This window comes from Pseudopipra pipra, chromosome 4 (assembly GCF_036250125.1).
Source record: "Pseudopipra pipra isolate bDixPip1 chromosome 4, bDixPip1.hap1, whole genome shotgun sequence".
Lineage (NCBI taxonomy): Eukaryota > Metazoa > Chordata > Aves > Passeriformes > Pipridae > Pseudopipra > Pseudopipra pipra.
The window spans coordinates 60,793,127-60,817,999 of record NC_087552.1 but is presented as its reverse complement, the minus strand read 5'-3'; the positions used below and the strand labels follow the sequence as shown (position 1 = coordinate 60,817,999).

Sequence of the window (24,873 nt, the reverse complement as noted above, 5' to 3'; positions counted from 1 at the left end):
GTGTCTAGAAAAGAAACAGTATCAGAAGCTAATTATTTGGGACAAAATGATGCTAAGGGCTAAAAGTCGGTACTGTCGCTGGATGTATTATTATATTTCCTGTATAAAGCATTGTTTTCTAGATAATAAAACACTTTCTTGAGGTTGCCATGATGACTAACTGCCCCACATAGCCTCTGGCCATGAGGAGAGCGCTGTACTTACTTAGTGAATGTGGGCAAGGCCTAGCTATGAGTGGGGGCAAGTCATGGGTCCCAAAGGATTATGATCCTAATGCTAGCATTCAAAGCTGGAACCCAAGACACTTTTCCGCACCCTGCACACACACAGTAGGCATGTCACTATAGGGGACAGGCACTGCCATACAACCCCTGGTGATGCATCACAGCCAGAGAGGCCCAGGCACAGGGGCACTGCAGCAGTAGCAGAGCAAAGAAACAAGCCAGTGAAATATGTCCTTGATTTTCTGGTCCATGTGAAGAACTCCTGGATGCTCCTGAAGTTGTGCAGTGCTTGCTGTCACCCACAGTATGGCTTCAGAGAGAAAATGTATAAACTCTTTCCTACACATCATCTATCTACTGCATTAGCTCTCCCATAGGCTGCCAAGATCACTTTATTTACTGTTTAAAGTCTTTAATGGAAATTGAAAAGTCTCCAACATCGTCACTAAAATGTGCAGTGGGGACAAGCGGAAAAACTAAATTTATCACTGGAAAAACAAAGCCAATACTCTTGTGAGTGGTTGGAAATCAGTTTGGCACTGCAGTTACAGCACTTCAGTGTCTTATTTTTGCTATGAAAATTGTTTTTCTCAGTTTTCTTCAAGGCCAATCAGTAATCATTTGTTTTGTTGGGTGTGTTTTGGTCTGACAGTTTTCATGTTTCTCTCATTCACAGCCTGATTCCTCAGTTTGCTAAAGGACAGCTGATAAAACTCAGTTTCAGATAAACCAAAATTACATTTATGCCATAAATACCCTCTATGATTATGGGAAGACACAGTCAGTCTCTTTTCATTGGCAATGAAATCAGTGTATAAAGCATTCTTGAATATCATTGTTCATTGTTTTCTCAGGGGCATCCTGCCAAATTCTCTTTTTCCAATACTGTCCTTATCTGAACCTTTAAACCCTTTCTTTCTAAACGGTGAAAAGTAGTACCCTGTAAAGTCCTCTGTCTCTCCTTAGGGTATCCATATCCACTACACTCAATAAAGAGAAGAGTGTAAGGAAATATGTCATCTCATGACCACAGCAGTCATACCAATTGCTGTGCTGGGATTTGCCCAGTCACTAATAATTTACAATGAATTCTCTACTCTTTTTACTTAGCTCCTAATAGTGTTCAGAAATGTCTTAATTTTTGGTCTGGAATATCAGAAGCCATTATAGTCAGATTGCATATTTTAGTGGTAAAATCACTGAAGATCTTCATCCTGAGGACGTACAAGAGATGTTACAGAATCACAGAATGGGTAAGGTTGGAAGGGACTACTGGAGGTCCTCTAGTCCAATCCCTCTGCTTAAGCAGGATCCCATAGAGCACGTTACTCAGGATTGTGTCCAGATAGTTTTTACAAGACTCCACAATCTCTCTGGGAAATCTGTCCCAGTGCTCAGTCACTCCAACAGTAAAGAAGTTCTTCCTCATATTCAGGTGGAACTTCCTGTGCACAAGTTTCTGTCCGTTGCCTCTTGTCCTATTGCTTGGCATCATCGAGAGGAGCCTGGATCCATCCTCTTGACACTCTCCCTTCAGGTACTTATAGGCATTGATGAGGTCCCCTCTCAGCTGGCTCTTCGCAAGACTGACCAGGTTCCCTCAGCCTGTCCTCGTAAAAGAGACACTCCGGTCCCTTAATCATCTTTGTTGCCCTTCTCCAGACCTGCTTCAGGAGCTCCATGTCTCTCTCGTACTGAGAAACCCAGAACCAGTTCCTTTCACAGAAACTGCAAAGCACACTGACCAACTAGGAATTTTAATTATGAATTAACAACCGAACCAGAGACTACACCAACACTTCCAATTGGAAGTGAGAGTTTCCCTCAGCTGGAGGAAAGTCGGACCATGGGCGGGGGTCAGGCCATGCAAGTCACCATCCATCAGCATCAAGCTGTTTCTTTGACTCAGAGGGGCTTTGGAGAGCAGCAGCTAGGTTGTTTTCCCTTGACATGAAATTAATATTAGGAATTATACTGAAAAGAGAACAACAACAACAACAAAGTTAGTCCATTTCTTTCAGTATGTTTTAAATTTATCCATACTCAATCATCATATTATAACCATCACAGTGTCACAGCAATAGCTGGATGCTGCAGGATGGACAGACCAGGACAGCTCTTCCTTGCAAGTAGCTTTTATGAGTCATTAGTGTCTTTCTTCTCTCTGTTTGTGCTGTATGAGTATTAATTAACTCCTCTGGTACCACTGTAGGGCAAGAAATCATTGCCTTCCATATGGAAATAGAGAAATGAAGCAGATTATGTGATTTGCCCAAAGCTAAAAAGAGAATTGTTATCAGCACAAGGAGGAGAACTGATAATTTTTCTTAGTGCCTGGTCCTGTAATGCAATTAACAGAGCAACCTTCCTTCACCTCATCTTCTGCTGTGTTACCCTCCACCTGTGAATAGCACTGACTCCAGCAGTGCTTGCTATCTGAAGCTGAATTTTACTGCTAAGATTAATTTCCACTCAACAGGATGACTCCAACCAATACATTTTTGCATCTAAGAGAAACATTAAAATCTAAGAATCCCCTTAAACTGCAGCATGAGCTTGACACTTAAGTAATTTTCCAGGAACAAGCTGATGTTACAACAGCATTTTTTGTGCCACCTAGTGGTTGCAGAAAATTAGATGCCAAGCTCTGACCCAGCATGCCACCCAGCATCAGTACCACAGTAAATCTTGCTCCTGCTCTGAGAACCCCAGCCCTGCTTAGGGCTGCTTGTTCCTTTTTCTTTTGCTGCTCCTGTTGCCAGTGTTTCACTGGGGAGACTGTGAGCTGGGCCGCTAAAACTCTGGAAAGCTGCAGTAAGAAGTGGTCTGAAAACAGAGTTAAGTAAATGGATATTCTCAGGAGCACTCTCAGCTTACATATATGCCATGTTTCTGTGGAATATTGAACACTTCCTCCACTGCTTGGAGAGTGTGAAGGAAACTGTGGGGACTGAGGAAACAACCAATAAATAGTATAAGCTTATATACACAGAATATTAGTTAACTTGTTTCCTGAGGAAAAGGACATAACTGGGTGCCTTAGAGAAGTTAAGTGGCTGCTCCACCAGCTGACCCACCAGCGGGGAGGACAAGCAATACTCAGAGAGGAGCTCAGGGGTGGAGCTTGGACCTGGGGTTATTTTCAGCCATGTTTTTATTTGCTTCTCAAAAAACACAGATAGGGACTGATTTCTGCACATAGCCAAACTTTAAAAGCACAATCAAAAGAAATATTCCCCTAGCAAGGGCAGTAAGGAAAGACTGCATCATATATGCTTAATTAAAAACTGTCTTGGAGAGTTAAGGAAAGCCAGACAGCAATATCAGCAATAGTGATATTTTTCCTACTTTTTATTTGAAACAGCACTGCCTGCCTTTTCAAAAAATAAGCATATTGCTGAACACCAAGAAGAAACCAGAAATTTAGTATGCTTGAAATTGGTCAGCTCAATGGCTAAGGTCATGGCCACATAAATTATTTCATAAGGGATTTAAGGTGCTTCTAAGCTAAAACATTTTAGCTGAGAATAGTCATGAGAATAAACATGATAGTTCCCAATGCTGATAGGGTTTAACATACAAAAAGCATGTTCATTTGTCACAACTGACCTTAGTGTTACATAGAAAGTTTAATACCATCTGCTAAGATAGTACTGGCCAAGTGAAGCTAAGCAGCTCACCAGACTTGGTCAACATTGTGTCATACTTTGTCTGTACACACATTAACACATTTGGTAAAAATATAACAGCTTGATGAGAAAAGCTTCCGTGTTTGGATTGGACTGCCTTTGACAATCCTTCAGCATCCCTGCGGCCCCAGCTCAAGCCAATGCCAAGTCCTTGGTAAATGAGCAGTCCAAAGACATCGAGTCCCCGCCACACTCCAAAACTCCTCACCCAGAGGCCACCCATCATGATTGCAGCAGCGAGAAATCCTGCTCCCACCCCAGCATAGGAGGGCTGCAAATAGATGGCCTCGTGCAGATTCAGCTGTGTTGACCCAAGCTTGTCCCCTGTGCTAGTTAGGGCCCCCCCACTTCCTGCCAGTCACAATGAACCAAAGCAACAAGAGCTCTCTTATTCCCACTGGACAGGCCAACCCGGTTCATTTTGACTGAAAGAGGCCAGGAGACACACTTTGGAGTGCTTCAGACTGTGTGCCAGGGAAGACAGCATGGGCAGGCAGGTAGTGATCTCTCCAGCCATCACCCGACATGCATGTCTGCTCCCTCTTTAGGCTGAAGAGGATCCGGGATGGCTGTGCCAGCAGAGCTGCCAGGGTAATAACCTCCAGCAGTGTGGCTTGTAATCTTCATCTGGCACAGCTCTCTACAAATAGAACATCTGCCCACAGCCTAAAGAGATGTTACAAAACTGATTAAATTAGACCAGCACAAGCACCCATCTGGATACTTTTAGCGCTTTGGCTCCCATTCACCTTGCAAACAGCAGTGATGGATAAAAATCGTTTTCACCTGCCCCAGTTGCAAAGTGGCCAGAAGGAAAGGAGGATGCATCACCCATGCTAGAATCTTAAACTTTTGACAAGTATGTCTAGTGAATCCTGATGAGGTTGTTTTTGAAGTTGCCACCTGGGATCTCCTGCCCAGCATGACCACAGCTGCAGAAGAGGCAGTGGGAGGAATGTGTTCCTGCAGCCATGCAAAGTCCAGTGTCTCAGCTCAAATGGGTGATTTCAGTGGGTCCAATGAGTTCAGGAATGGTTTACACTGCACCACACCCTGGTCATTTACTGCATGGGAAACCTTCCCTTATCCTTCTGGCTCTTATGTTCCCCTACACAACAGTACCGGATAGCAAAGCATGTAGATGCTCCTCATGTAATTTAATGCAGTGTTGAATGGATTAAACAGCCTATAGAAGTGGCAAATCTACAAACAAAGGGAGCCAAAGCAGAACAGCAGCAACAAATTGCAGAGGGATAGTTACATTTTGAATAGCTACACACGTTTCTGCAGCAAGAGACTAACTATATCCTTAGTTTATATAACTCCTTATGCCAGCTTAGGCCAGATAAAAATAAATGGATTGATTCTAGATGAATTAGAATGTCCTCTAAGGATCTGGCATTTATCCAACCAAATTATTTGAAGATAAACCAATGCAAGTTTTGTGCATAAACATTAGAAAAACATATCACACAGCTTAAAACAAAAACAAAATCATCTATGACAACTGAGAACACCATTGCCTTTTCAGTACCATTTGGAGTCTGCAGATAATGCAGGTCTCTAATAGATTTTTTCTAAACTCTTAATAAAAGCCTACAGTTTACATTATTTTAATGTACCTCTTACTTACTATGCCTTGCTAAAACCCTTTTTAAGAAAAACAATTGGAATTTTAACTAGTTTCAGATGATAGAGATAAAATCGGTCTTTACAAATCTGTATTTACAATAGGATTTTCAAGGAGAACACTGTTTATATTTCCTAATGTTATCCAGGCTGTCTATTTGTAAATAAGAGTCAAAGGTTTACAAGTTTTAGGCTGCAATAAAAGTAAATCAGAATGAGGGAAGACCATGAGCAATGAAACCCCCTGATATGCTGGAGCTGCTTTATCCAACTGGATAGAGATCAGACAGGCCACAGCAAGGAGCAACCAATAAGCTGAAGGGAACAGATGCCCTTCAAAAAATTTCTGGTTTTTCTACAGAGAGAATAGTATTGGTAACTCATCAAATGGTCAGATTGGACTTCATATGTCCTTGGCCTTTTCCTGGTATTCAGACTAGACCAGGATGGTGAACAGGCATGTACACAATCAGACAGGGAGGTCTCAGGGTTCATGAGCTGTCTGCTGTTTCTGGGAAGTTGTACAAGTTGACGGGTAAGAGGGATGCTGCACAAAGCCTCCATTTGGCCTCTGCCCACTGTAATTTTAGCTGCTATTGCAGGTGAGAAGGCTGAGGAGCCTCAGCCATGTTCTGCTGCTCCCCATATGATCTTGTCCACTTCCCACTCTCGGAATGCATATAATTCTTCCAAGTGCACAAGCTCCCCTTTTGTTTACCACAGGGAGACTTGCACAATCTCTGGCTACATTCACTATTTCCTCTGAGATATTAAAAGGAAGCTGAGCATCTGTAAACAGCAGCAGCATCGTGTCTATACCATCCACTACACACAGCAGACCTTGGCTGCCTGTCTGCCTCCGGCTCTTCGTGCCTTTGGACATGGAATGAGCTGCAGAGGCCCTGGCTCTCCCCAGGCCTCACTGCAGCACCCGTCAAAAAGGCAGAAACATGAAAGGTTTAAAAAACTATAGAAAAAAGGAAGCCCATAGCTAAGAGATGAAACTCCAAACCAGAACAAACTCTTTGGTTAATGGGACCCTTGTTTTTGCCAAACCCACTATGTTTGCTAATATGCAAGGGTGAGTCATTGCTGCCCTCTCTCCACAGCTGAGGGTCCCTGGAGAGGAGGCTGTTTTGGCTGCCAAATACTTCTGCACAAGTGGTACCACCTGCACAGCATCTCAGTTTCCAGGACCCAAAAGAGAGGACTAGTCTTCAAAAGCCCACAATTGAAGAGAAGACAGTGACAGTGAGTGGGGCTCGCAACTATGCCCTACATCCCCACAGCCTTTCAACAGGTCCCTCCTCTCTAACTGCTGGCTCACTACCAGGGAGAGGTGATTATGACATCTAGGCTCACCACAGCTTCAACATTCACAACAACAAAGTCTCTACTTCTGGCAGGAAAAACAAGGTCCGTGTCTGAGATTTCCATTTAAAGGCTTTTCCCAGCCTTTTTCCAACTCAATCAGTTGTAGCATCATGCAGAGGAAACAACCCTTCACATTGCCACCTCCCTGCCACCACACAGCTCTTTAGACTGGTACCCCTTTCTGTCCCCCATGGACATCGTGGCAATCTAGAGGGAGATATAGAGATGCACTAGGGTGGCTCAGCCTTCCCCTGGGCTTTGAATGCTGCTGTATCTCTCCTTTCCCCTCACCTCCAGCCTCACTCTCTGGCAATTAAACTGAAAAACCCACAGGACAACCAATGGACAGGGAACAAAGGAAAAAAGGGTCTTATATGTCCATTGGGAGCAGAACAGATTTTGACTTTTGGGCTCCCGTTGCTGGGAAGATAACTCAGCTATGTCAGGAGCCCAGTGAGGATAGGGGAGTTCTGTGCTGGCAGGCACAGGAGGAGGAGGAGGAGGAAAAACACTCTGACAAGGAATGGCAAATGTCATCACCCTGTAACCCAGCCAGAGCTGTGGCTGGGAGGACATGCCTTCATCAGTGACACCGCTGCGTAGAGCTGGCTACTCATGGAGAGTAAAGCAAGAGCCTGCACAGTCTGACAGTCTGAGGTTAAAACAGATAAATAAACAAACTTGATTATGAATAATAATGAGACACATCTGTATTAAGAAACCATGATTGTTTTGTTAAATGTGTGCCAAGGAAAGCAGTATTTTATAGAGTATTTGAAAGACTGTCCTTTGAGTTGTCTGTAGCAAACACATGAGAGTTTATGCAGCTTTGATGAATTCAAAAGGCTTTTTTTCTTCCTCTAAAAGCTGCCAATGTCTCCTAGAAAAACATTATGTTTACTTTTTACTACTTTCCTTGGCTTTTAAGTCTAGCAGAATGACAATCACTACAATGGGCAGAGGCCAGATAACACAATGACAGGCAGCTGCAGTTTTTGCAGCTGTACTGCATTCTTGTTAGAGATGATGGGTTTATGCTGACCTGAGGACATAACATGATAACTGTTCTTGTGTGCCATTCAGAATCTTGCTTACTAATGTTAATACCCTACAGAAGAGTGGATGGCTCTTACAATTTAGTGGACCATATAACCACTGGTGTTTTTAATTGTAAATTTATAATATTCAACAAAGAAAAATCTGTGGCCATCAAAATGTTACTGCTTTTCCGAGAAAGATAACATGCTAATGAGCAGATTAATCACTGTCCCTTATAAAGCAAGAAATAGGAGGAATCAAACTAAATTATTAGCTAAAAAGATTTAAGGGAGACAAAAAGGTTTAAGGGAGACAAATGCATGCTGTGCATAATTAATTTAACAAATTTACCAATTATAAGAAATTTTGTGAAAAGCCAGAGTTTAAATTCTTTCCAAGTTTATGGATAAAAAGTCCAGCAAGATCGACAAGAAAACAAGGACTCAGAAAATATTTCCAATTTGGAAGACCTCAGTTGCAGGGCACTGGAACCAGGAAGATAACCTCTTGGCAAGCATTGCTGCAGTTCCCACATCCTTGTGAAGAGCACAAGAGCCTGCTACAGGACACTGCCCAAGAGTGAGGGTGCAGGGCTAGAAGTGCTTTTGGTCATATTTACCAGAATCCTTCCTATGTAACATTGATCCCAAAATAGAGACATAATGAAATGACTGTTATGGATGATTTCATCATTGCCCCAAGAGAACAAGTTAGGACACCAATTAATTTTACTGAGAAGGAACAGGAGTGGCTTTTGAACTTCTGCAGAGACCTAGTTTCCTGCATTAACAAAATAAGTAGAATAAATACAAACTATAAAAAAGAAGCTATGCCAACAAAATTGTCTCCAAATGAAGTGTTTTGGTGTTTTCTCCCATGAGCTGATAAATTCATGAAACTTATTTTTTCAACTTTACAGTGTGTATACATATATATATATTTGCACATACATATATTTAAACTTTCCCAAAGACAGAGGAAAAACAGAAGCCTCATAAGAAATCAGTCTCACAGTGAGAAAGGGAGGATTCTAAGCAGGAAAGACATGACTTTTGAGCATAGAAGAGTTTTCAATTGCAGTTATCCTGTTCAAGACATAATGTGTATTTTAAGCAATAAACAAAATCACACATATCAGAACAGAACTTTCTGCAATGCCCAATGAAGCTACCTATAACAAAGATAAAACCAGCTTATTACATTCAGGCTTACTGTTTATCAGCTAGAAACAAATCTAAGTACATCGTTAATTCAGGCCATCAGAGAATAGATCTGTATTAAAGAAAATTAACTCCATCAGTCAAAGTCAAATAGAAAAAAAATCTCTAATAATATCTTTGACATAAAATGTATCCACCATGCTCCAGGGCCTTGAAGAAAAGCTAAGTGAAAACGAGACTCCTTTGGCTGGTAAATGTAAGATGTGCACACACACGTGCACATATACACATATTTATCTGTGATGAAATTATGCCCTGGCTGAGGGAAAAGCAGCTGCCTGAACTGATCTGAAAGGCTTTAAATTATAATAATTTTTTTCAGTTTTATATCTTGATTCAATGCCATAAAACTTAAATGGTTTTATCACTGAAAGGAAAGGTCATTTTAACCAAGGCAAGAGAAAGCTTCTCCATGTTTTATGTATTTTCAACTTTATTTGCAAGTCAATACGTTCTGAATCTCTGTAGGTTTCCATTAAAGTGGAAATTGCAAAACCCTTTACTCTGATGAAAGCTTGAAGCTGATATGCTCTAAGCCCTGCATGACTCCTCTTTTTTATATATATTTTATTTGTATTAATAATTATGTAAGGAAATTTCTGGAGGACAGATCATTAGAAGTGATTCTGCCATACTGCTTCTCTTAGACTAGCCAGAATTTCTTAAGAAACAAATTTACATTGAGGTTACTGTTTAAAATTCAAAAAGGCTCATGGCTGACTGCTGCCATGGACTTGCAACTGCAAAATAACATTGAGTTTATTGTCATCATTGTAAATTATGTTTGTAGATACTTGAATAAGGAGCTTGAGCAAAACTCCAGACCCTACAATAAGGCAAAGTTATATTCACTCATTATGGAATTGTGAAGACAGTTGTCTATAATCCCTTTTCTTTTTAAGAAATATGCCTACTTAGGCATAACCCAGTAAGTACCACTACCCTGGGGTGTGTTTGCACTGCAGGTGCACCCTAAGACTGTGTCACCTGTGGATATGACTGTGTGCCACCTATGTGTCCTGTTATTCCTCTGATGCTGTGTCTGGGCAATCCAGCTGGTACCCACCTGGGCCCCACAGCCTGGGGTCCACCCAAATGTACCTTTGCTGGCTGTGCAGACCAAACTCAGCACGCTGCTGCATTTGGGTCAGATGGCTCCAGCTATGCTATTTTGCTACAGGGACATCTTAACCAACATGGGGAAGATCAGCTGGACTGGGGATGTCCCAGGGTGACTCTAACACCCCATGATTCAAGGTTAGGTGGGACTTGTTGACAGACAGAGATCAGGGGAAATTAAAGTGAAAATGAGATTAAATTGGTTGCTAAACACTCTGTGACCTTCAGACCATCTGGGAATGCCCACTTAAATCCCATGGAGACTGTTCTGAGATCACCCTGAGTCATCACACACATGCAAAACAAAATCAAGGCAAAGCCTGCTCCTTACCAGCCAAAGGCCAGACTGTCCTACTGAAGAGTGGCATGACGACTGACAGCTGCAGCTTTTTCATGCTATTCCCTGGAGGAACCCAAGGAAACAAACACTTCCCAGATAGGATGGATTTCAAAAGAAGCCCGTCTAGTTATTGTTGCAAGAACTTAAGTGAGAAAACACCTTCTGTTACAGAGTCAGAAATGACCGGTTATCAGGTGCTAGACCTCATCACCACTAAAATGAAAAAGCTGAAAGAATTATGCTGACTTCATCCATTTTATTCTCCCATGAGAGAATTGATTTGAAATACGAAATGGCAGTTCACAATTATTCAAGAAAAGCAGAATCTGAAAAGAATAACCTGCTTTTACATTCACAATATTATCCCCGATATTATTGATGTTTTTGTTTTACTGATGAAGAAATAGAAGCATGTAAGATTAAATAATTGGCATGGAACAGACATTTCTGGTCAAGGAACAGAAATTAGACCTCCTGAAGGAAAACTCTGTGCTCTGTTCTCTTTCTTCCTCTCTGTGAATTTGATCAAATGCCACTAATAAGAGAGAGATTTGCATTTGATTTCAGTATGTACAGAAGCAGGCTGACAAATGATTATGTGTATCAAATTGAAGTTATCATATCACAGGGAAAACTGTCATTCTTCTAAGTGAATTTGTGTCAGACAAATTTGCGTCAGACAAATTTATGTCAAACAAAAGAATACAAAGCTCTCCTCTCCTCTCAATATCTTATGCTTATTAGACTCTTTTTAAAGACTTACCAGGATATATTGCAATTAGGATATATATATCAGACTAGAGCAGTTAGCTGAATAGATGCATAGACTTTCCAGAGTTCTATATAACAGCATGAGTTTTTTGCTTTCAAGGTTTGTACAAATTAGAAAACAAATAAATGAGATAATTCTTTCTTTTTCTTCCAAGCTTTTTACTTGGAGATTTAAAGCTGCCTGCCTGAATTGTCCAAGTCAGAAACACAGGAAAAAAATTAGTGTCAGTGTTACTTCGAAAAGAAAGAGGTCTTAAAACAGATTTTAGATTTAACAATGTGTTGTAAGAACAATCCAAATATTTTTTTCAAATAAGCAAGCTTGACACTTGCATCTTCACAATACATGGGAAGTCATGTATTAAACTCTAAACAACTTGGACTGAGACTCAGCAAATCTAAACAGTCCAACACAGAAATGGTTCTCATCAGGAGACTGATGAAAGCAAGACAAAATTCTGAAGGACACAGGTTGGCTATGTGGTTCAGTGAATGCCTCAGTAAGAAGAGACATAAGGATCCATATGGTATTAACAGACCTTTGAATGCTTTGTGCTGAAAATTGTTGTTTCCATATGTGTAGAGTGGACTCATGCTGCCAGACTGGGATCACAAAGGTTTTTTTCTCTTTGAATAAGTACAACCTGTCAGAGCCATGAGGTCACTGACATCCCTGAAATCCCTATCAGCCTCTCCAGGGGTGTCCCATTACCTTGCCCATGGTCCAGGACCCCATTTCAGGCCAGCTGACCCACATCCGCAGGCTGATATCCTGGTCCGGCCTCAGATGCAGAAGGTGCCTCTGGCTGCCTCCAGGCTGCCCTGGTCCCTGCTGGGGTGATGGGATGGTCTCTGGCTGGTGAGATCCTGCCCTGCTACCCAGTTCCCTGTAAGTTCTATCGCTCACAGTCCCAGGGAGAAGCCAGACCTTGCCCAACACAAACACTTCCGCAAGATATAAAGTTGCAGAACATCAACTCAATCAACTAGAAATACAGGTCCTGTGTGAGTGCTTGCTGGGTACCAATGGGATGCCAGAGGGTGGGCTTGGGTGGAGCTAGCACTCTTGTGAATTCTGATGGGAGATGGGATGCATTGTCCCTTCTGCTCTTCTATGGAAACAGAAGTCTTTGTTTCAGTAAGAAAACACAGAATTTAAATGGCATTTTATTTTACAGCTACAAACTGTTTAGAGCTGTCTTTCTAATGTGCATGACCTTCAGTCTCACAAAGAGGTCAACCTCCATGAAAATAAAAGGTTTGATTTAATCAAAAAGACCTGCTATTACCCAAAAGCAGACATGACATAAATTTCATTCTATTTTTATATCTTCCTGGCTCCAGTCTCCTGATTCTGACATTAAGCATAACAATCACACATGTGGCTAAACAGGGCCAAATTCTCCTTTTTTTTTATTCCAGTATAAATATGGAAGTAATACTGTTGAAGTAATAGCTTTGAGGTAGGCTCTCTCCACAAGAACAGGACTTTTCTCAGAACAGCCACAGTCAGGAAAGTATGCTGATTTTGAGGCCAGATTTTTACTGACAAGTTAGGGATCTAGAGTGGGGGGAGACCACCAGGGCTGACATGAGAGCCTGGCAGTCCCAGAGGCTGGGGACAGAGGCCAGTGTGGGTGGCATTTTGAAAAGCACGAGGCTTCAAAGCTCTCATGCCATTTTCAAAATGCCTTAGGCTATCAGAAGTTCAAGCTCCACTGATTTACAATAAAACTTCAGCATTTAAATGCATTTATCTTTTATGCTGATGAGAAATGGCCACCTAAGATTCACACCTCTGTGAGATTTAGATTCACGGTCGCAACCTCTCCCTTAAGTTTGACTTCAGTTTCATGTTGAGGCTCTATCTTTCCTGCTCTTGAACATGCCAACATTACACCGAGGGTCAGAAGATGGAGACCTTGCAGCTAATTCTGGGCAGGGGATATTGCAGCGTTCTGTGGATGTAGTCCTGCAAGAAAGCTATCAGCACTGGCACGGCTACAGATTGCTCAGGCGTTGAGCCACATCAGGTGTGCACAGCCTGGGTCTGTGTCGCCCAGCTAGGCAAAACTTCCAGTTTTCCTCCTGGAAAACCTAAAGGCTTGCTGTGTTGCAAGGATACCCTTTGTACATCTAAAAACATTGCTGACTTAACTATGACCATTTGCAGTTTGAAAAAATTTACTCGTATCAAGCCATGGACAGACATCCTCTTCCATGTACAGCAGTACAGGAACAAGAGGTTGCCACTCAGCTGAACAGCTGAACACAGCTGCTCCCTGCCCTGGATCACAGCCTACACTACTCCTCTGTGGGAGAAGTTTATGGGAGCCATCCCCAACTTTTTTCGGGGAAAATGAACCAGCTTAGTCCTGCCAAAGCATTTAAATTGCTCCTTCTGTCTTCTCCTAGTTTGATGCAGAATGTAGTCCCTGGCTGGATGCCTGCTTTTCCGCGGGGTTCCCAGAAAGGCACAGTGCTGAGGTGATATCATTTGATGAACTTCCAGAAGAAAACAATGTGCTGGGGGAGGAGTGTCCCTTTGAGGGTCTGGAAACTTTCTTCTCCTCATGTTGTCTTCTTAAATGGTGAACGTTGTTCTTTGGTGCAACATGCAGTAACAAGGGAGCAACTGGGTGAAGGACAATCCATCTTCAGAAGTGTCTGTGACCTAATAAATGACATTTACCTTGCGGGGATGAGAACCAAGTCATGCCCAGGGACTACAACATACTCAGCTGTATATTCAGCAAAGTTCCCAAAGTTGTTCTCACTTTGCTGTCTGGTCCCCATCAGTCACCCCTCTGCAAAGTGGTTGCTCTCACAATGGTAGCTCTTTATGGACTATTGCTTAAGAAGCCCAGGTGCAAACACAAGTGAACACAAGGCACAGGGCAGTGGAAATCTGTCCCCTATAACTCGTGGCAATAAGCAATGATTTTCTTCCTGTTTGTTCCCATGTACCTTGCAGTCTGAAATTTTATTTTTTCACCTTCTGTTTTTCCTCTCTTCGTGACATCCAAAATAGTTTTCCCAATCTGTTCTCTATTTCTCTTCTATCATTGCAAGGTTGGTAAAGCAAAATTATCCAAGACAGGAGATGGAAATTTTCCCGGTAAGGGCTGCTGTAGAACCAAGAAGAGGAAGCCTGCTTGAACTGAAAGGCACTCCACAGGAGAGGGGCACATTGCTGTAGGCATCTATCCACATCTTTAGATGCCTACATGCTTTCATATGCTTTATTCCAGTTCAGATTCATAACCAACCCTTCAAATTGTAGGTCATCCCTGAAGACAGTTTCTGATTAATGGATCTTTTCTCATTTTAAGAAAATGGAGAAAACTTTTTAAAGGAGCTTGTTCCTGACATGGAGGGACACTCATATTCTGAGTCTTACAGTGTTAAATCCTGGCCATTTTTCACTACATTGCAAGCAAACATTTTATCGTCTCCATGTTACTTGCCAACTGTAAGCAACTGGCCTTGTTTCTCGGCTCTCTGTCAAAACAAATTCTATCAGGTTTTATTTATTTGTGTGTTCTGGCACAGCTGGCAGTGAAACTGCTTTGCCTGCCAGGATTCTTGTTAAAATGTCCCCCATCTGAGTCAAGCTACCTCACCAACACACCTCGACCAGGTTCTAGGGCATTTTTCGGAAAAACAACCTTTCAAATAATGGGAATACCTGGAACCAGAGAGACTATGTTTCAAGTCAAACACTGAGATATAAAATTGTTCCCACTCCTTTGATATTTTGAAAATCAAACACATTGAACTTCTGGTCTTTATTATAAGCACTCAATTTTTTCATGAAGACTTGAGACATAGTTGAAGAATCTGACTGCATTCAACATAGTTATGAAGGAAACTGTTCAAACATGACTGAGTACAAACTTAAATGAGACTGTTAAATGTCAACACTGCTAATGGGGTCTTTAAAGATTGTTTTCTCAGTAATATTTAGCTAATGTTCCTTCCCATTGGCTGACTGATTCCTTTGGGCACCACCAGCCATTCCAGCACTGGGAATCAAAAGTTCAGACTGCTCAAAAATTTTCGGGTCACTCTCCCCTTCTTATACAAGGGAAGCAAAGACAAAAATGTAAAGCCACATGAAGATTGCTGGATTGCATAGATAACTCAAGGAGAGTGGTGGTGGCCAGCTGTGGTCTTGATTCCTTAGAGTAAGGTGTGGTCTTAACGGGTGAAGCTCTGAAGTCCAGCACAGCTGCCATAACACAAAACAAGCTGGGAGATGCATAAAGCTGCAGCCAACTGAGGGTGGATGAAAAATGTAAAAAAAAAAGGGGGAGAAAAAAGTCCACAATTAAGACTCAAATTTTAAATGGCACAAAAATCATACTCTGCAAAGAAACTGCAGAGTCTAGTGTGCCAAACTATAATCCACTGTTTCTGAGGCTTTGTAGAAAGGTCAGTGGTGGTGGTAAATTGACTGGCAGGTTTGAAACCTTCAAGCATGTGGACACAATTGACTTTCATGGATCATATTTTGAGACAGGCATAGCCAATGAGATTTCAATCGAATTTTTGAAGGTGACCCCCTCTGCTTCTCATCCTAACTTATTACCTCCTCCTTCACCTTGTTTCTCCTGCCACAGCTACTGGACAGGAGAGCCAGGTCTTTACATCTCACAGTGGGTGTTCAAGGTAGCAATGTGAGGTAATATGGGCCTTTGCTTTTGGAAAGCCAGAGGATATATAGACTACCTTATTCTTCACCACTAGTCCATTGCCAGTGCTGCAACAGAAAAAGCCCACAAGCATCACAACTTCTTGTCTACATTTTCTTGCACAAGGAAGTTAAAACACAGCCTCTTCTACTGCTCAAGCAGTTGTGCATATGTATTGGAAGGGAACTAAAAGCTAGCAAGGAAAGTAAGAACACAGCCAGGATAACCTGTGACTAATAGCTATTGGCCCTTGTCCCAGCTTTTATTTATAACAGATTCACGGGAAATCTTCTAGGATTGTTTCAAAACAATGCCAATTAGTAAATTTTAGAATTAGCTCTGCATAGTTGGACAAGGAAGAAAGATTAGATCATATACCAGGAAGTCTCAAAACTGGGAATTTGCTACAACCCCTTAATTCCTAAATTTAAAAAACTGTTAATGACATAGTCTGATTATACCAGTACTGAAATGAGATTTCCCAATGTCTTGATGTTAAAGACCCTCTGCCCAGCACCTAGCTTCAATGGGAATGCAACTTACAGAGTATGTTCTCAAGGTAGAAGATATAATCATGGAATAGTTTGTGTTGCAAGGGACCTTTAAAAGTTACCTAGTCCAACCCCTCTGCAATCAGCAGGGACATCTTCAACCAGATCATGTTGCTCAGAGCACCATCCAACCTGGCCTTGAATGTTCCAGGAATGGGGCATCCACCACCTCTCTGGGCAACTTGTTCCAGTGTTCTGCTATGGTCATTATAAAAAATTTCTTCCTTATATCTAGTTTAAATCTACCCTATTATAGTTTAAAGCCATTACCCCCGTCTTATCACAACAGGCCCTACTAAAAAGTCAGTTGACATCTTTCTTATAAGAGCTCTGTTTAAGTCCTGACTCTCTCAGCTTGTTTTCATAGGAGAGGTGCTCCGGCCCTTTGATCATCTTTGTGGCCCTCCTCTGGACCTGCTCCAACAGGTCCATGTCTTTCCTGTGCTGGGGATCCCCGGGCTGGATGCAGCATTCTAGGTGGTGTCTCACTAGAGTGGACCAGAGTGGTAGAATCACCTCCCTCGACCTGCTTATCACGCTGCTTTGGATTCTTTAGACCTGCCACCTTAACTGCAACAAGGTACTAGGTCCAGAATTGCTTTTTAGTGTTTTTCCAGTATCAGATGAATGAGATGACCTTTTGAACAGTGAACAAAGGAATCAGCCACTCTCACTTAGAAAATGTACTCCAGAAATCACTCTGAACAATCTGGTCCAGTGAAAAGTGTCCCTGACCATGGCAGGAAGGTTGGAACCAGTTGATCTTTAAGGGCCCTTCCAACACAGACCATCCTATGATTCTATGATTAGAATTGATCATCATGTCCATTACTTTTCAGTGAATGCCTTGATGTGCACTCTTGCTTTGTCTAGTAGATTTGAGATCTATTGAAATGCCATTTCCTACACTTGGAATAACATTATTCTAACCCTGTGTTCATATAATTCTTATTATAATTTTTGGTGATGGTTATGATGAAGATGACTCTTATTGTTGTAAAGAGTGTGTTTTTTCTGGCTTTCAATATTTGGAAAAATACATTGAACTGTTCAGATTTTGCTTTTCCCCGGAGAAAAATTACTTGGCAGATATAAATCACTTTGTTTCCTACCTCAGTTTCTGGACAAAAGTCTGTATCTTTGAAAAGGACAACCAGAGGCCAAGAACAAAGTGCAATTTATGACTCACTTTCTGCCTACCAGTTAACTCTCTGGTAACAAATATTTCAGTGCAACTTACGTGACTCCAGAGAAAGTGATCTGAGAGGTCTATTATACCCTCTAACTTCATAAGCCCATGTGAACTGAAATCTCTGATTGTGGCCTCCTAATTTCACATGAAATTAAAAAAAACAAAACATGGCTGTATGTTCTTATTCACCTTTAGCATTACAATGGTGCTTTTAGAGCACTCACTGGGAAACAAGAGGCATAGGTTCAACACTGCACATCCTCCCTCGGTCTGAGGAGATTCACACTTACCAGAGACTTCTGCAATAACAGAAAGGCAACAACTACTCCTATGCATGAAGAAATGGAAGAGTCTGAAGTCAAAGGGCAAGAGAAGTGTTGATTCTCTGGCCTAATGCCTGGTCTCCTGAATGTCATTTGTTGCCTACCACTGTTGGAAGCAGCTTGTATTCCCCCCAAGACTAAATTCAGTCCCGTAAACATCATCACCTGAACATTATCCCCATTATCTCCCGCTCCAGCTCTCTTCCCCTTCCTGCAGTCCCACCATTCTGTTTCACAGAGCCATCACCCCTTAAGCTCTCCAAGCCAGAGCTGAAAGCTTCGTCTATTCCCCTCTATGCCGCCTTCATAAATTGGTTGTCCAACCACAACACCCCAGGCATCTAAGGCACATTCCTATCTCAACAACCCCGTTACCCTCACCTTCCCCAAACGACCTTTTTCCCATGCTCTTTTCAGAAATACATGTCCCAGACTAATTAATTTCCTGTAGGCACATGAGAGGAACAGCAGGGGAGGTCTGGGAGCTGGAGACAGATTCACACATCAATAAGTTACCGGCCAGCCAGTGACAGGAGCAGCTGTGTGACAGCGCTCGCTCTGATTTGTAAAAGATCCTGGACATAGGCAAAACCAGCAGTTGTTGAGACTGTTTTTGCTTGGATTACATGCAACACAGTGTGGGAACACCTGGCCTACTGATTCAGACTTTCATCTGGCAAAGGGCAGGATTTTTTTTCAGTCCTGGATCCTTAGCTCATGTCTGCTTCTTATCCATGAGCTTTGTGTAAAATGCATATGCAGCCTTAACCATGAACTCCCCCCAAGCTGTTCCCTCCTGGCTATGTGTTTAAAGTTGTTCTCTGCAGAGAGCTTTGTTGTCCCTGATTTAAGTCATATGAAAATCCATGAGCTTTATTTGTGTACGCTCAGTAGTACATCAGAGCAAACGTCACTGTGAAGTTTGTCCTTGTAGCTAACAACTGCCTTGGAGTTATCTTTTGCTACTCTGCTGTAATGTTAAGCATTCATATGCTAATCCACTTGTGTAGGCTGTTGTGCCTGACTGTACTGTAAGGCTCTATCAAATGATGGCAAAATCAATAGTTTGGTTTCTGCCAATTTGATGCAAGATGCTCAGTAGGAAAAGCAGAATGTATATCACTGAAGAGAATTTTGGAGCATCTTTTATTTCTCCCCTAAAGCTAAAATATTTTCTTGTTTTTTCCTGCATTACCACTTATACCAAGACAGTTTCTAATTTTCTGTTCTGTAAAACAGAAAAGATTCTTCTTAAAGACTGTGTATATGTACATGTATATGTATAAGCTAGTCTCTTCCCTGATGAATAGATCTGACCAGGGCATATACCTGTTGAAATTTACTTATGAACTGCAAATAAATGTAATGGCTTGGGGTTTTAAATCAATCAGTCACTACCAATCAGTATCACAAAGAAAGGAATGAGAACAACAATTTCTAGATCAATTCACTGTGCAATTTCTTTGACTCTGAGCTTGAGAATGAATCTGGTAACCAGTAGTGTTCTCCAGTGCTCAGTGTTGGGGTCAGCCTTGTTTAATATCCTCATCAGTGATCTAGACTAGAGGACCAAGTGCACACTCAGTCACTTTGCACATGATGCTAAGTTGGGCAGGAGTGCTGATCTCCTGTAGGATAAGAAGGCTGTGCAGAGGGATCTGGACAGGCTGGATCGATGGGCAGAGGCCAACAATATGAAGTTAAACACGGCAAAGTGCTGAGTCCTGCACCTGCGTTACAACAAGAGCATGAAGCACTACAGTCTGGTGCAGTGGCTGAAAAACTGCCCAGTGGAAAAGGACCTGGGGGACTGTTTGACAGCAGCTGACCATGAGCCAGCAGTGTGTCAAGGTGGTCAAGAACATCAAGGGCATCCTGACTTGTATCAGAAATACTGTGGCCAGCAGGATAAGGGCAGTGATTGTCTCCCCGTGCTCAGCGCTGGTGAGGCCATACCTTGAATCCTGTGTCCAGTTTTGGACCCCTCACAACAAGAAAGACATTGAGGTGCTGGAGCGTGTCCAGAGAAGGGCAACAGAGCTGGTGAAAGGTATGAAACTTGTCTCACGAGGAGCAGTTGAGCAAGCTGGGGTTGTTTAGCCTGGAGAAAAGGAGGCTCCAGGGAGACCTCATCGCTCTCTACAACTCTCTGAAAGGAGGTTGTGGCGAGGTGGGGCTCAATCTCTTCTCCCAGGCAACAAGTGAGAGGATGACAGGAAATGATGTCAAGTTGCAGCAGGTGAGGTTTAGATTGGATATCAGGAAAAATATCTTCATGGAAAGGGTTGTCAAGCATTGGAACAGGATGCCCAGGGAAATGGTGGAGTCACCATCCCTGGAAATGTTCAAGAGAAGTGTGGATATGACATGGTTTAGTAGTGAACATAGTGATGGTGCTAGGTGGATGGTTGGATGTGATGATCTTATCTTAAAGGTCTTTTCCAACCTTAATGATTCTATGATTCACTGTAAAAAAATGTAGGTTGCATTTCACACAGATATTTTTCTCAATCCCCCATTCTATTTTTTCTTTTTTCTCCCCACAGAAACCAGCGGACTCTGATTTCCTTGAATGCTGTAAATTATCCCTGAAGGAATGGACAACTCCAACAAAAAACCACACACAAGTTTTCTGAGAAGATAGCAAAGGAATTAGAAAAAACAGGTTGACTTGCAGATTCTCACCTGACCCATGAGTGACTCTCTGCTAATGCAACATTAAATTAAGACACCTTTGTACATCAGGTACTGCAACCCCTCAGCATGTCACTGTTTGAACAGTGACTTTTCTTTAGTATCCCAGTATACAGTGGAACAGAGAAATCTAATCTCCATTCAATAGTTTATGGAAACAACTAAATACTATATATAAAGCTTTAAACAATTTTCTTGCAAGACATTGCAACACAGTTCATTGCATAAGACAGGGCTTAAAAAAACCTGTTAGCAGCCCATTCACACTCCATCCATTCCCCTGCAGGGCAGCTGCCTTATTCCATCCAACTGACTAGGGTGAAGTGGTTATTTGTGCTGTTTCCAACCAGGCACTGAAGCTGCCCTCTCTTACTGCCATCCTTTCTGCAGGTTCAGCAAGTTTCTGCTGCAGTTATCTGAGTTGGAGATTCATTTGCCACCATAAGGGCAAATTTCAAAATTAAATGAAGGTGTAAGCCTTATCCTCACTAGAAGAGACTGTTCCTACAGGCATATCATCCTAGCACAGACATAACTCCCTCAGCAAGAGGGCTTTTCTCTGTAAAGTTTGTGTAGGGCCTAAAGACAAAATAAACCTAGGCAAGCAAAGGACTTCGAATTGAAAAATTCAGATTCTTTTTTTCATGTGTCAACATTTGGCCCAAAAAAAGCTGATATTCACCGTGTCAGTCTAGAGGCTACTTACTTGAGAGACATACAGCAACATATATGGTGACCAGAAAAAGCTCCAACCGGACAGAATTTCCTCCTTGCCTCCTTCATGGATTTTGGTAATGCAGAAATCCCAGATGGAGCTCTGCACCCATACTTGTGCATAATGCATCACAATGTCACACTTATTTGCATATTCAGAGACATTTGCATGTGACTGGAATGTCATATTATGCATAGTTTTATTCACGTGTATTTTTTCCAGATGCGAGGATGTTTGTGTTGCTGTACATTACAAGTTTTGCCATCTATACAAGCGAGCAACCACTTCAAAGCCAGCTCAAAGGAGAAAATTACTACACCAGATACATATGTAGCATCCCTGGTTTGCCAGGCCCTGCAGGTCCCCCTGGAGCCAGTGGATCCCCGGGGCCCCATGGACGCATTGGTCTTCCAGGAAGAGATGGTAGAGATGGCAGGAAGGGAGAAAAAGGTGAAAAAGGGAGTGCAGGTATTGAATATTTGTGTAACCTAACACAACAAAGACCTTTCATCATCATTGTTATACTTACATATGTGTGTGTGTGTGTGTATATATATATGTATGAGATGACTGTGTGTATGTATCTGTGTGGGTTTAAGTGTGATGCATGCATATATATACAGTGAGAGAAAGAAAATATGCAGATATATTTTAGACATGTCTAATATGCACATACTGACATCAGTGTAAAGAAAACTAAATGCACAGCCTTCCTGCACACAGATGCTAAAAGTTTGGGAAGAATGAAGCATGTGTGGTGTTAAATAAACAGTCTCATTTGTGCCCTTAGCCAGGAGTAAAAGATTAGCAGGTACTTAGGTACACACTAAAAATGCTCTAACTGTATGAGATATTTGGGCACAAGCATCACTACACAGGCAGCCACACCACTGTTCTTCCCATCAGCAGTGCCTGTAGTTCAGGCAGCAATAGACTGATTACATAAAATTCTTCGAAGTATAATCAAGATATGAAGAAAAGCAGGAACATAGAAATAAAGGACCTGCAGGCTGTGAGGCCTGGTCATCTCTTCCAACCTTACATTCTTTTCACAAACTTACTAGAAGATTTTGAAAGTATTTTTGGAGTATTTTGAAATTCTGACCCTCTTTTTTTTTGTTTGTTCAGGCACACAGTAGCCCACACAATCATTTATTGAGTTGATATGTGCAATCATTAACTAACTTAAAATGTTTTTGAAGGTTTAAGAGGAAAGACTGGGCCATTAGGACCAGCTGGAGAGAAAGGAGACCAAGGTCAGTCTGGTAAAAAAGGACCTGGAGGATTGACTGGTGCCAAAGGTGAAGTAGGTCCAGCTGGACCACCTGGACCTAAGGGAGATAAAGGAGACCGAGGAGAGCCTGGTGCACCAGGGGTCTGTAAGTGTGGAAAGATAGTGCTGAAATCTGCCTTTTCTGTTGGCATCACCACGAGCTACCCAGAGGAAAGATTACCAATTGTATTCAATAAAGTCCTCTTCAATGAGGGGGAGCATTACAACCCTTCCACAGGGAAGTTCATTTGTGCCATCCCAGGGATTTATTATTTTTCTTATGATATCACCTTAGCAAACAAGCATCTTGCAATTGGGCTGGTCCACAATGGGAAGTACAGGATAAAGACATTTGATGCAAACACAGGCAACCATGATGTAGCTTCTGGATCTACAGTGATCTACCTTCAGCCAGAAGATGAAGTATGGCTCGAGATCTTCTACACTGATCAAAATGGTCTCTTTTCTGATCCAACGTGGGCAGACAGTTTGTTTTCTGGATTTCTCTTATATGTTGACACAGATTACCTTGACGCTTTATCAGATGAAGATGAGCTCTGAAGCAGAGTGACATTCAAACTGGACACCCCAGCACTGGATTTTATCCAGCTGTGTGGGAAACACAAAGTTGAAAGAAAAAAATAAAAATCTGGGAGTTTATTCTTGCTGTAATAGCAACCAGATCTGAGCTTGTAAGGATGTTTCTAGAACCTAAGCTGGATTTTTAACTGAACAGCAGGGATATCAAAAGGAACTGTAATTAACAGAAGACTGCTTCACTCCAGGACTGACTCTTCCTGAAAGTTCTGTTTATAATACTATTTAAACAAATTTAAGATACTGTACATTGGATTTTATATAAAATATATTAAGTTGCAATGTAGAATGGATATTTTGTATATGATATTAAAATAAAATTGAACAACTGACCACAATATCATCTTTGGTCATTTTAAGACAGGCAATACATTAAAAACAGATATAACAATGAATTCTTAAAAGGAGAGGGGTAAAATAGGAATTTCTGCTTCAGGATGTCTCTCAACAGGTCACAAGGACACTTCCATCTGATATTTACAAGAACGAATTACATTCATAACCAGCCAACCTCCCAATAAATATATGAAGATTTGTGCTAGCTGAGGACTACCCAATACCAGTCATAAAAGACCAGAACAAAGGTATTAAACATATCAAGAAATTAAAAACTTAGAGATCTGAAAACTTGGAGACAATCAGTCAGTATTCAATGTGAGTATTTTCAGTGTAATTCCAAGTGGGTTTGCTATTCTTTCAATGCCATCCAATATCTTTATGAGAAATATGGAAAAAAGTATAAGCTTTTTGTGGAAGAAAATTGTGGACTCCAAAAAAGGATAGAACAGTAACCAGTAATGTGCATAAATTATATGGAACATAGGGAGTCACATCATTAAAGCAGCCTTAGTTATATTCCAATATGGTCATATGCAATGAAATAAATGTAGGTCACACACAGAATGAAAAACTGCATTCAGGAAATCAATGAACTCGAAAAAGGTACATGGGACCTCATGGATCATCAGCTAAATATGAGTAATCAAAGCACGCTCTTGCTGTAGCCCTTTAGATGTATGATAAATGGAAGTAAAAGTAGGAGTAAAGAGTAGTTGCTTAGGAAGCTGCTACTTCTGTCATTGTTTCAAAAACTTACTTGAAAATTGGAAAACAAAATTGTTATAATTCTATTCATGCAGATTACATGAGAGATGTAACAAGGTCAATTTACTTTTCTTGTCAATGAGGTTATGAGGTAATTTGATCACAGTCTGCCGGTATCTGGAGATAAAATTTCTGGTAGTAGCTGGCACTTCCTTCTGTTAGACAGGAGTAGAGCAAGATTAATTGGTGACAAACTATCAATCCCCACTGGAAATGAAGAAGCCATTTTACCAGTAGCAGCAATCAATCATTGTAAAAATATCTAGGAACATCATGAGCTCTCCAGCATTCAACACCAGTCAAGACTGGCAGTCTTTCATTGGGTG

General features: G+C 41.6%; 1 protein-coding gene and 1 long non-coding RNA gene across 4 annotated transcripts in view; one reads left to right on the top strand and one right to left on the bottom strand.

Moving 5' to 3' along the window:
- C1QTNF7 (C1q and TNF related 7) overlaps positions 1-23,775 on the top strand; it is a 50,540-nt gene extending 26,765 nt beyond the window's left edge. For all 3 annotated transcript variants that reach the window (XM_064653218.1, XM_064653217.1, XM_064653216.1), the window contains exons 2-4: positions 20,711-20,909; positions 21,796-22,041; positions 22,776-23,775. In XM_064653218.1, the coding sequence (XP_064509288.1) occupies positions 21,804-22,041; positions 22,776-23,407 (870 nt within the window). In that variant the 5' untranslated portion in view covers positions 20,711-20,909; positions 21,796-21,803 and the 3' untranslated portion in view covers positions 23,408-23,775. The remainder of the gene's footprint in view (positions 1-20,710; positions 20,910-21,795; positions 22,042-22,775) is intronic.
- Positions 1,966-7,075, bottom strand: LOC135413455 (uncharacterized). The gene is made up of 2 exons (XR_010430243.1): positions 6,714-7,075; positions 1,966-2,198 (listed from the first exon to the last, which is right to left on the bottom strand). It is a non-coding gene; the product is annotated as an uncharacterized LOC135413455 (long non-coding RNA).
- Positions 23,776-24,873: the final 1,098 nt, after the last annotated feature.